A 13,287-nucleotide genomic window follows, 5' to 3' on the forward strand; every position below is an offset into this window, starting at 1 on the left:
TGTGGACTGCTTGGGAAGGGTTACTGGTGGATGCCAACGGATGTTGTCCAGTACCAGCTGCAAGCTGCTTAACTAAAGCGGCAACCTGTTCTGCTAAATTGCGTACCATACCCTCCAAGGCGGTACATGACGGGCACTGTGCGGATTGGACTGGGGCTGAAGCAGCTTCGGAGTACGAGACTCCCTTTTTAGGGGTTGGAGCGATTCTTCTCTCCTGTACTCTTTGCGGGCTTCGTTAAAGGAGAGTTTGTTAAGAGTAACGATCTTCAATACTTCCTTTTCCTCTAAGTAAAACTCTACACTCCTTCGAAGTGGCCGCGTGTTTGCCCTTACAGTTCACGCATCTGACGTCATTCTTGCAACCTTCCTCTTGGTGGCCTTCATCGCCGCAACGAGAACAAGTCTCAGGTCCCGAGCACGTCTTACTAGAGTGCCCGAATCTCTGACAACGGAAACACCGCTGCGGATTTTTAAAATATGGCCGTACAGTCAGGGACAAGTACCCAGCCTTAATAGTTTTTGGGGGTTGGGGAAAAGCAAAGGTCAGAATTAGACCAGGAGTAGGAACCTTTTTCCCATTCTCCGTCCGAAGCATCCTGACCACATCGGTTACCATTTCACACTGCAGCTCGTCCTTGATATCCTCCTCACTACACTCCATCAGGTCACGGCAGAAGACGATCCCCTTAGAGGTATTCAGTGAGGAGTGCGGTTGAACAACGACTTCCACCTGATCAAAAAAGCTTGTCATCTGAAGGAACTTCCTGGCTTGGATGTAATTCGCAGCCTCCACCAGGATAGTTTCCATTTCTCAGTTTGCTTACAGATTTAGGCTGACCGCCTGAGGAAACAAAAGCTTTGTTTATAAGGAAAGGACTAACCTTTGTTAGAGTTTTGCCCTCATCCTTATGACTCACGATTAGGTATAGTGGAGTTGGAACGTTCATATTTTCTGCGTTTACTTTTTCTTCCACTTTCCTTTGTTTTATATACGATTCATTTTCAGAATCTGACAACTGTCGTTTTTTCTCTGGATCATTAAGATCTCTTCCTCCGAATTCTTGCCCTAAGAGTGGGGTGGTTTCAATATCCATATATAGGGTAACCAGCGCATCGTGTTTAGTAGTGCGGGCCAATTCACCGGGAGCGGGCATGCCCTCGGGTGTCCCACAAACCGTAGCTTGGGGGACAACCCTACCTCAGTTCCCCGAGGCCCGGTTTCCATCGATTACCAAGTCGGGAATACGCGCACAACTTGGACTCGCACGTGGCAACAGGGGCTCCGACACCCCTGCCTACTGAACACTTCCTGACCAAGGACCGAAGTGGCTGGCTTCTGAACCAGTACATGACTTACGCCTCGGCAGAGACAAGCTCACATCAGCTCTCACCGACACCAGATAGGGCACCTAGTGCCAGCTTAAGCACTCCCAGCGAGCCATGTACTGGAACGGTCAGAGGACGGGTACTTAAAAGACCCTGGAGGGGGATTTGGTAGGAATTAGGAAATGGGTAGGTGGGAAGAGGCAGTTTAACGTCATACCCAGGACGGAGTATTACATTCAAAATTATGACAACTGCTCAGAGTTTGGCAATGTCATTCGTATAAATCGCAAGCTAAACACAAGAGTAATAATTGCCAGAATTATTACAACTGTTCAGATTGTTGCCCAAACAATAAATAAACATACTAAAGAGCGTACTAATGCAGACTTGCACATAATTATTTAGTATTACATTCAATATTATGACAACTGCTCAGAGTTTGGCAATGTCATTCGTATAAATCGCAAGCTAAACACAAGAGTAATAATTGCCAGAATTATTACAACTGTTCAGATTGTTGCCCAAACAATAAATAAACATACTAAAGAGCGTACTAATGCAGACTTGCACATAATTATTTACTATTACATTCAAAATTATGACAACTGCTCAGAGTTTGGCAATGTCATTCGTATAAATCGCAAGCTAAACACAAGAGTAATAATTACCAGAATTGTGACAACTGTTCAGATTGTTGCCCAAACAATAAATAAACATACTAAAGAGCGTACTAATGCAGACTTGCACATAATTATTTAGTATTACAATCAAAATTATGACAACTGCTCAGAGTTTGGCAATGTCGTTTGTATAAATTGCAAGCTAAACACAAGAGTAATAAGTGCCAGTAATATGAAAACTCTTAGGATTTTTGCCCAAACAAAAACAAATTATGTAGAATTACAGCAACTTAACTTTACAGTATTACAATCAAATTTATGACATCTGCTCATGGTTTGGCAATGTCTGTTATATAAATGGCAACCTGCAAACTAAAAAAAAAATTTCAAGAGTTTGTCCGGTTTATAAAAAGGGACTAAAAAATAAACCAGAGAGCTACCGCCCGATATCCATTATTCCGATTCTTGGCAAACTGTTGGAGGCTCTAGTGCATAAGCAAATTAGCAATTATCTCGAAACTAACAATCTTCTTAGCTCCGTGCAATTTGGATTTAGGAAAAATTGTTCCACTTTTCAAGCTCTAGATAAATTGTTGCGGGATGTGTCTCTGGCTTTGGAGGATAAGGCCTTTGCTCAAGCCACTATGTGTGACTTGAGCAGGGCTTTTGATTGTGTAAACCATAATGATCTTATAAGGAAGTTGGCATATTACGGTTTTTGGTCAAATGCCGATTTTATTTTTTGAGTCTTACCTTAATAACAGAAAACAAAAAGTTTGCATTGAGGAAAGCTGGTCTCATGAATTAATCGTGAAGTACGGAGTCCCGCAAGGATCCATACTTGGACCTTTGCTGTTTTTAATTTGTATAAATGATCTGCCTACTTCAAATGCTAGTAATACATTATTATATAGCATTATACAGTAAAAATATTATGACAACTGCTCAAGGTTTGGCAATGTCGTTTTTATAAATCGCAACCTGACCACAAGAGCAACAATAGACAGAATTATGATAACTGTTTACATTTTTACATAAACAAAAAGAAATCATTTAGAATTACAGCAACATAACTATACAGTAATTACAATCAAATTTAAGGCATCTACTAATAGTATGGCAATGCACGTTATATAAATGGTAACCTAGACAATAAAGTAATACATGCCAGAAATATAGAAACTGCTAAGATGTCAGCATGATAAAGAAAGTTTCCTTAGGTTTCACTGTTATAACAGATCATTAAACAATTTATTAATTTTGTACATGACCCCCACCCAGCACACTATCAAAAAGGAACTTTCCGATTAGGACACTTCCAGTGGGTGTTAAAGCGGAAGTCAAGAAAAGTCTGGGTAGGAATGAGGATTAGTATTAAGGAGGTAGAGGAAGTTTAACGTCATACCCAGGACAAAGAATTTAGCGTGATCAAAAAGTTATGTTGCACAATTAAGAAAATACTGTATAGTATTTTAGTCAAATTTATGACATCTGCTCACTGTTTGGAACTCTCAGTAATATAAGTAACAACTTAAACTTAATAGTAAAAACTGCCAGAAATATGCCAACTGCTTGAATTGTAACATAACTAAAAGTAAATGATACAGAATAATAAAATTAATATATAGAATAAAACAGTCAAATTTATACATCTGCTTAGAGTTTGGCAATGTCGTTTGTATAAATCGCAAGCTAAACACAAGAGTAATAAGTGCCAGTAATATGAAAACTCTTAGGATTTTTGCCCAAACAAAAACAAATTATGTAGAATTACAGCAACTTAACTATACAGTATTACAATCAAATTTATGACATCTGCTCATGGTTTGGCAATGTCTGTTATATAAATGGCAACCTGCAAACTAAAGTAACGCAAATCAACTGCTCTGATTTCAAAGTATTCAAAAGGAAATTATGCATAATAACAATTTAACTTTACACTATTATAGTCAATTCTGTACAATTATTCACAGTTTGCCAATCTCAGTAATACAATACATATGGCTACTTTAAGACAATGGTAACAATTGCCAGGTATGTTACAAATGGTTAGACTCTAGCGTACAAAAAAAAGAAATAATGCAAACTGGCACATAATTATTTAGTATTACATTCAATATTATGACAACTGCTCAGAGTTTGGCAATGTCATTTGTATAAATCGCAAGCTAAAGACAAGAGTAATAATTACCAGAATTGTGACAACTGTTCAGATTGTTGCCCAAACAATAAATGAACATACTAAAGAGCGTACTAATGCAGACTTGCACATTATTATTTAGTATTACATTCAAAATTATGACAACTTTTAAGAGTTGGGCAATGTCATTCATATAAATCGCAAGCTAAACACAAGAGTAATAATTGCCAGAATTGTGACAACTGTTCAGATTGTTGCCCAAACAATAAATAAACGTACTAAAGAGCGTACTAATGCAGACTTGCACATTATTATTTAGTATTACATTCAAAATTATGACAACTGCTCAGAGTTTGGCAATGTCATTCGTATAAATCGCAAGCTAAACACAAGAGTAATAAGTGCCAGTAATATGACAACTCTTAGGATTTTTGCCCAAACAAAAACAAATTATGTAGAATTACAGCAACTTAACTATACAGTATTACAATCAAATTTATGACATCTGCTCATGGTTTGGCAATGTCTGTTATATAAATGGCAACCTGTTAACTAAAGTAATGCAAATCAACTGCTCTGATTTCAAAGTATTCAAAAGGAAATTATGCATAATAACAATTTAACTTTACACTATTATAGTCAATTCTATACAATTATTCACAGTTTGCCAATCTCAGTAATACAATACATATGGCTACTTTAAGACAATGGTAACAATTGCCAGGTATGTTACAAATGGTTAGACTCTAGCGTACAAAAAAAGAAATAATGCAGACTGGCACATAATTATTTAGTATTACATTCAAAATTATGACAACTGCTCAGAGTTTGGCAATGTCATTCGTATAAATCGCAAGCTAAACACAAGAGTAATAATTACCAGAATTGTGACAACTGTTCAGATTGTTGCCCAAACAATAAATAAACATACTAAAGAGCGTACTAATGCAGACTTGCACATAATTATTTAGTATTACATTCAAAATTATGACAACTGCTCAGAGTTTGGCAATGTCATTCGTATAAATCGCAAGCTAAACACAAGAGTAATAATTGCCAGAATTATTACAACTGTTCAGATTGTTGCCCAAACAATAAATAAACATACTAAAGAGCGTACTAATGCAGACTTGCACATAATTATTTAGTATTACATGCAAAATTATGACAACTGCTCAGAGTTTGGCAATGTCATTCGTATAAATCGCAAGCTAAACACAAGAGTAACAATTGCCAGAATTATGACAACTGTTCAGATTTTTGCCCTTTTCAAACAAAAACAAATAATGTAGAATTACAGCAATTTAACTATACAGTATAACAATAAAATGTATGGCATCTGATCATAGTTTGGCAATGTCAGTTATATAAATGGCAACCTGAACACCAAATTAATACATACCAGAAATATATCAACAACTCTGATTTAACGTTATTAAAAAAGAAATTATCTAGAAAAACAATATAACTATACAGTAACACATTCAAATTTATTACAACTTTCACAGTTTATCAACGTCAGTAATTTAAATGGCAACTTGTAACAATAGTAACAAATGCTCAGACATTAGTGAATAAAACAAGAATGATGCTGATTTGCAACATTATTATATAGCATTATACAGTAAAAATATTATGACAACTGCTCAAGGTTTGGCAATGTCGTTTTTATAAATCGCAACCTGACCACAAGAGCAACAATAGACAGAATTATGATAACTGTTTACATTTTTACATAAACAAAAAGAAATCATTTAGAATTACAGCAACATAACTATACAGTAATTACAATCAAATTTAAGGCATCTACTAATAGTATGGCAATGCACGTTATATAAATGGTAACCTAGACAATAAAGTAATACATGCCAGAAATATAGAAACTGCTAAGATGTCAGCATGATAAAGAAAGTTTCCTTAGGTTTCACTGTTATAACAGATCATTAAACAATTTATTAATTTTGTACATGACCCCCACCCAGCACACTATCAAAAAGGAACTTTCCGATTAGGACACTTCCAGTGGGTGTTAAAGCGGAAGTCAAGAAAAGTCTGGGTAGGAATGAGGATTAGTATTAAGGAGGTAGAGGAAGTTTAACGTCATACCCAGGACAAAGAATTTAGCGTGATCAAAAAGTTATGTTGCACAATTAAGAAAATACTGTATAGTATTTTAGTCAAATTTATGACATCTGCTCACTGTTTGGAACTCTCAGTAATATAAGTAACAACTTAAACTTAATAGTAAAAACTGCCAGAAATATGCCAACTGCTTGAATTGTAACATAACTAAAAGTAAATGATACAGAATAATAAAATTAATATATAGAATAAAACAGTCAAATTTATACATCTGCTTAGAGTTTGGCAATGTCGTTTGTATAAATCGCAAGCTAAACACAAGAGTAATAAGTGCCAGTAATATGAAAACTCTTAGGATTTTTGCCCAAACAAAAACAAATTATGTAGAATTACAGCAACTTAACTATACAGTATTACAATCAAATTTATGACATCTGCTCATGGTTTGGCAATGTCTGTTATATAAATGGCAACCTGCAAACTAAAGTAACGCAAATCAACTGCTCTGATTTCAAGGTATTCAAAAGGAAATTATGCAAAATAACAATTTAACTATACAGTATTATAGTCAATTCTACAACTATTCACAGTTTGCCAATCTCAGTAATATAATACATATGGCTACTTTAAGACAATGGTAACAATTGTTAGGTATGTTACAAATGGTTAGACTCTAGCGTACAAAAAAAGAAATAATGCAGACTGGCACATAATTATTTAGTATTACATCCAAATTTATGACAACTGCTCAGAGTTTGGCAATGTCATTCGTATAAATCGCAAGCTAAACACAAGAGTAATAATTGCCAGAATTATGACAACTGTTCAGATTGTTGCCAAACAAAAAATGAACGTACTAAACAGCGTACTAATGCAGACTTGCACATAATTATTTAGTATAATAAGTCAATAACTTATTAGAAACCGTGGTATCATAAATGTAAACAAAAATTTAACTAACTCGCTACAATGTAACTTAAGACTAATATTTAAACTAACAAAATTATAACCGGGTTAATTCAAATTTTTACTATACAACAGGATTATTGGATACTACCAGGTAATTACCTACTATTTGTTAGGTATACATACTTATGTATTATAAATATAGAAAGCGAAACATAAACTTAACAACCGCTCCCGTGATCTGAGTTTGAATTTAGTGCTATTTCGTGAGATGGTTTTCTTATTTCACCAAAGGGCAACGCTACAGAAGCTCACTGATAGCCAGGGGCATTTCTGATAAAAATTTTCCCAACCTCAGATCACGTCCCAAATCATTCAGCTTTTCTGACGCCAGTTCACATTTACAATATAGGATGTGATTTGAGGTCAGGGAAATATTTCAGGTGACGCCTTTTGCACCACCCGACACATCTGGCGGAAAAAAAAAATATTAACGATAACCTAATATAAACTTACTCATATCGCATAATAACATTCCATTGTGTAATATTTCCTTTTCATTTCAGCCTCATTTACTTGCACGTAATGCCCTCAGCCATTACTGAGTGACCTAAAACCAGAAAATCATTATGAAAACAGCAAAAAATCATTCAGCTCAGCTATTACTAAAATAACTGCATCCTGGTAAAATGTTACCACTGAATTACCTGTTACTGCAACCAATACTACCCCTTTGGGTAATCATGAAGTTAACGGCTGACCCAGCCAAATACGAGTTTCATGTTATTAACCCTTTCAGGGCCAAGACCAAATATGAGATGTTGCAAAATTTTTTCACATCTCATATCCCCTTGTGAATAGTCAAAAGTGCCAGGCTAAATTTGGCGATTTTGCAGTCTCTTAGATTAAAATTGATAATTTTTCATAAAAATTAGAGAATGACCTAAAAGTTGCACCAAATTACTCGTATAGATATATACCATAAACAAAAAAAAATGCAGTTTTAATTTAAAAAATAAGTTTTAATAGATTACATACAAATTTTTTAATTTTTTTATTTATTTTTTTGCAAATAACTAAAAAAGGAAAAATAATTTTAGTGTGGGAAGCTATTTTATTATATTGTACATTTAGAAAGGAACAACCATAGCCTACCGTACCAAATTTTGTGTGTTATTTCTCTCATAAATAAATTTTTTATGACACATATTGTATAAATAGGCGTAATTGTACTTCACAACATTTTAAACTGACTCTTACATTGCAAGAAACTTAAAATAAATATTCAAATTCAAGAACAATAACCAAATCATAAAACCAGGTTATTTATTAAAGTCTACCGAAGTGAAACTAACTAACAACCATAACTTCTTAGGTACAAACAATGTATTTCAGCCATTCCACAAATACAGAGACATAAGTGTAAAAACTAAAATAATTTGGTACTTTGGGATTATACCGACCACACCCAGACATGAATCGTTATTTAACATTTTGCTTCTACTGATTACTAGATTAGCGTAGAAGACTATTTCGTCAGTATAAAACAGGAATTGTCTTATCGCAAACCCCTCCCCATCCTCAGACAGAGGTCAAAGTCGAGCGTCTAGTAGATAACGTGATTGCAGAGCCTCGCCGCCCGTTCAGCTGGTGCATCGCTTTGTTGTACTTTCGTGTTTTACCTCTACATTTCTCCAAACACAAAAATTTATTAAAAACAAACATTTACCAAACTAAACTCTTTATTAAAAAAACACTCAAAACTTGTTTTTATTCTTGATCACATTCCGCCACCCAAAATGCGAGTGCCTCCGGCCATCAGCGCGGGCTTCGACAGCACCTTCGGTGCTGCCCCGCGCTGATGTCGACGAAAGAAAAACATCCCTCGAGATAGTACCTATCAGTAAAATATCAAATTCTAGAGGGGCTAATCAGAAATATAAATTGAATTGAAATGGAAAGGCAATTATGTACCGTGCAAATCACGTGATGCCGCGCGGCCTGCCGTAATCAGGATTCTCGAGAAAGATAAGATAACAGCGACAACAATACCGATCACAATACCTGGAAATGCTTGTAAGTTTGTAATTTTGTAATTGAAGAGTTGTTTTTTCGTTCTATCATGTTTGTTTCTATAAATTTCTATTTTTGTGTTCTTCATACTGGTGTGGTCGGTATAATCCCAAAGTACCAATAATTTTTTTCAACATTTAAATTAAGTTAACAATAAATAAAAATAGTATTTGAACAACACCTAATCACTTTTTCATTATCAAATAAAATTAAACATGTTTTTACCGTGGTTAAACTTGGTGTTACTCTGTGGTTGCTACAGGGTGATGATATTGGTGAAATAAAGTCAAAAAAATCACTAACCATATGACACAATTTCAGTCTGCTGACTATTTGGAGGGAAACCAGCTCTTCTGCACATTTCAGAAATATAGTTTTCATTCTCATTTTATCGTTTATAGTAATGGATTTTTACTTGTTTTGAAGAAGAGATTGAGTGTCCCGTCCGTCACAATAAAGGTAAGTAAGTTTATTTTTACAAGTTATTAAAAATAAAATGTGTGATTCAATAACAAATCTTCTATTCACTGAAGCACCCCGGCCTAACCTCAAAGTTTTTTAGATTTTTCTAGTTCTGTTTCTAGTTTTTATTGAATTTTGAAAATTGTCCCGTCCGTCACACTTTTTAGCAATATCTCTATACCCCATGCCCTAAATTCGTTGTTAATACTTAAATTTATTAACTAATGTTACTTTTTGAATGTACAAGTTACTAGGCCTATCTAGGCCATTGTGAGATGAATCTAGGCTAATCTTATTTTTTAATTTTATGTAAAATAGTTTTATTTCTCCCAATTTCAAAATATTATGACACCCTACTATTTGTAGATTGTAAGTTATACCTACACCTAGTTTTAATTAGAACTGTAGTTGTAGTACTGATTAGGCTTTGAGACTGTTTATGCAGTGAAATATTATTTGTAGCATTTAATTAACATTGTGCTGATTAATTTGACTGATTAAAAAAATTTCTAAAAGAGCTGATTAACTACAAGATCCCACACCAAATGTCAAAATATTAAACATTAATGTTAATAAAGGGTTTTAGAGTCAGATAATGCCCTTGCACATGGGCTTACAAAAAAATGTCATGGAATATTTGCGACATCTTGTTGCGATATTGCAGTCAACTAAACATTGTGATTCTTGTAATATTTATTTACTCTAAAAACTACACGAGTTTTTGTTGATTTCAGATATCTATGGAAATGGAGACAAATGAGCTTTTAAAATCTAGAGAGAAGGCGAGACTACGAAAACAACGAAGCAGAGAAAAAAAGAAGACGAATAAAGAAGCCTGGGAGAAGAGTTTGAAGAAAGATGCAGAGAGAAAGCGAATATCGAGAGCTAAGGAAAAGGAAAAGTTAGTTACAATTAGTTCTACAAGTGCAGGTAAGAAAGAACTCAAACTTAAAAGATGCAAGGAAACTGAAAGAAAAAGAAAATACAGGTTAAAACAAAAAGAAAAGCTAGAACATGTATGTGATAAAAATAATGAACTTGGAACTTTTTCAAACAGGCAAAGCCTAGGAAAGGCTGTAGTTCGTGCAAAGAAATTTTTACCAAAAAGTCCTTCAAAAAAACTTGCTGTTGTAAGAAAAACTAGTTTATGAAAACTTCCAGCTGCCAAAAAGTGATCGCTTTTTTATTAAAGAACATGTAGAGAAAAAGACGGTTTTGTCTAAGGAAACTGAAGAAAAAGTTATAGCTTTCTACAGCAGTGATACAGTCAGCAGACAAGCTCCTGGAAAGAGAGACTACAAAACAGTCAAAAGCAAAGTTTCAGGTGAAAAAGAAAAATTGCAAATTCGACATATGGTTATGACAGTAAAAGAAGCGTACGCTTTGTTTGTTGAGGAAAATCCTGGTATTGGTATCAAAAAAAGTAAATTTTATTCTCTAAGACCAATTCATATACGCTTGAGCTCAGAAATGCCACATAATGTATGTGTTTGCAAACTACATGCAAATTTTAATTTCCTTACTGAATCATTGTCTAAAGCTGTTGTAGGTTTTCCACCTACAGGTAAAGAACTGTTGGCCGCCATATGTTGTAACATAACAAGTGAAGCCTGTATGACCGAGTCTTGCAACAAATGCAAAGATACAAATTTCTTGACTAAGTTTAGTTTGAATATAGATTTAGAGGCTCAAATTTCTTGGAAGCAGTGGGGAGAGGTAAATAAACGACCAGTTATAACATATGTAGAGACTACTATTGGAGAAGCAATGGAAATGGTACAAAATATGTTAGGAAAGTTAAAGTGCATTGCTACATAAAAAACGTACAGAGTGAGTATTTTGAGTACAAAAAGAAAAATGCAACACAAGGTGAAGCTGTCTTACAGATAGACTTTGCTGAAAACTACAGTTGTATTGCACAAGACGAAATACAGAGTGCACACTGGAGTAACACTCTTGTAACCATTTTTACAGGTGTAGCATGGGTTCCCAATGGAAAACAATGTTATGCTTTGATTAGCAATAACCTTACACATGACAAGTTTTCAATTTGGTATTTTCTTAAAAAAATAATAAGTGATCTAAAACAACAGTTCAAAATTGAGGAAGTAGCGATTTTCTCAGACGGCTGTGCTGGCCAGTTTAAAAATCGTTATACATTATCCAATCTGACATTTCTGGACAAGGACTACCAAGTAACTGGAGAATGGTGTTTCTTTGCCACTTCTCATGGGAAGGGGGCAGTGGACGGTGTAGGTGGCACTGTGAAAAGGATGGTGTGGGAACAAGTCAAATCCAGGCGCACAACAGTTACTTCTGCTGAAGAGTTTTTTTGAGTGTTGTCAAAAACAGTGTGAGGCAAACAAAATCAAAGTGATGTATGTTGATGTTAAAGATATTGAAGAGTGTCAAGAGTTATTGGAGTCTCGATGGGCAGCTGTCAGACCTATTCCTAAAGTCCAATCAATGCATTATTTACGGGCATCAACACTTTACCCAGGAAGTATTGTAGCCGGAAATACTGTGAAATCAGAGCTTCAACTCTCAGAGTCTTGGAACAGTCATGATGAGTCAATTAATGAAAAACTTTCTGATGAAGATTCCTTAGATTCTGACTTTCTCACTGAAAATAAAAAGGTCCAATATTTAGATGTATATAGTTCTGAAGATGAGGACTCATATTTAAGACCTAAACCTTTAAAAAAAGATTAAATAGAAGCTGGACAGTACATATTAGTAGAACTTGTAAGTGAAGGTAAACAGAAGAGAGCTCATAAGTATTTGGCTATAACCCAGGGGTGCGTAGAAGAAGACAACAACGTGGAGGTCTTGTTCATGAGATTAGTGCAGAAGACTAAAACCAAGGACCAACTATTTGAAATAGACTCTTCTAAAACATACATAGTGTCTGTTTCAGAAATACAAGGAGTTTTTGAGGGGCCAGAAGTAAAAGAATTGAGAAATAGTATTTATTATAAGTTTGCAAAGTCAATCGAGCTGTAAGATGAAAAACCCTTGTAAATATTTAATTTCAATTATAACAGGTTCTAGTTGTAAGTAAATTTAAGTTAAATAGTTGAGTAAAAGTGTTCATGAATAAAAAAGTGTATTAAGTAACTGTTTGTTGTTTTTATACACAAGTAACCTTTTGTCCCGTCCGTCACGTCCCGTCCGTCACACGTCAACTGCTAAATTTGAATTTTTTTGTTGTAACACAGAGTTTTAAAATGGAATATAAAGCACATGATTACCAGAAAAACAACTTTACAAAACGTATACTATTATTTAAAAAAAATAATTATTGTACAATTCACAGAAAAATGTAGTAAAAGTTAGTGTAGTTTCTGTAGTGTCCAAATTACGTCCCGTCCGTCACACGCTTTAAAAATGCTGTAACTCATTTATATTTCAAAGTATTTTTTTTTAAGTGAGTTTAAAAAATGCTTAAGATATGCTGAAAAAACTGCAGAAGGTTTTAATGCATGATAACTTTTTTTTATAGATACTATAAGGAAATTTATCTCTCTGCTTGTCCCGTCCGTCACAATGGAATGGCTGCTTTACATACTACATGGCGTCTTCCGATCACATAAAAATAGCTTTCCTTGATTAACAGTAACACATAATTAGACATTGAGTGAATATTATACCGTTTCAATTAATAAATTTTATAAATAC

General features: G+C 34.5%; 1 protein-coding gene and 1 long non-coding RNA gene across 2 annotated transcripts; one reads left to right on the forward strand and one right to left on the reverse strand.

Moving 5' to 3' along the window:
- Positions 1-1,552: 1,552 nt before the first annotated feature.
- LOC124370195 lies at positions 1,553-7,931 on the reverse strand. Its single transcript, XR_006923166.1, has 2 exons — positions 6,643-7,931; positions 1,553-2,311 (listed from the first exon to the last, which is right to left on the reverse strand). It is a non-coding gene; the product is annotated as an uncharacterized LOC124370195 (long non-coding RNA).
- A 1,416-nt stretch (positions 7,932-9,347) lies between these two features.
- On the forward strand, positions 9,348-10,760 carry LOC124370201 (probable ubiquitin thioesterase DG1039). The gene is made up of 2 exons (XM_046828493.1): positions 9,348-9,606; positions 10,344-10,760. The coding sequence occupies exons 1-2, from the start codon at positions 9,454-9,456 to the stop codon at positions 10,758-10,760; spliced, it is 570 nt and encodes a 189-aa protein (XP_046684449.1). The 5' UTR covers positions 9,348-9,453.
- Positions 10,761-13,287: the final 2,527 nt, after the last annotated feature.

The sequence above is a fragment of the Homalodisca vitripennis genome, unplaced genomic scaffold (assembly GCF_021130785.1).
Source record: "Homalodisca vitripennis isolate AUS2020 unplaced genomic scaffold, UT_GWSS_2.1 ScUCBcl_30;HRSCAF=681, whole genome shotgun sequence".
NCBI lineage: Eukaryota > Metazoa > Arthropoda > Insecta > Hemiptera > Cicadellidae > Homalodisca > Homalodisca vitripennis.

Excerpts from the sequence above, each read along its gene's own strand:
- LOC124370201 (XM_046828493.1), top strand. The coding sequence starts at position 9,454 with ATGACACAATTTCAGTCTGCTGACTATTTGGAGGGAAACCAGCTCTTC. Across the intron at positions 9,607-10,343 it reads TCCCGTCCGTCACAATAAAG|ATATCTATGGAAATGGAGAC; the intron begins GTAAGTAAGTTT and ends TGTTGATTTCAG.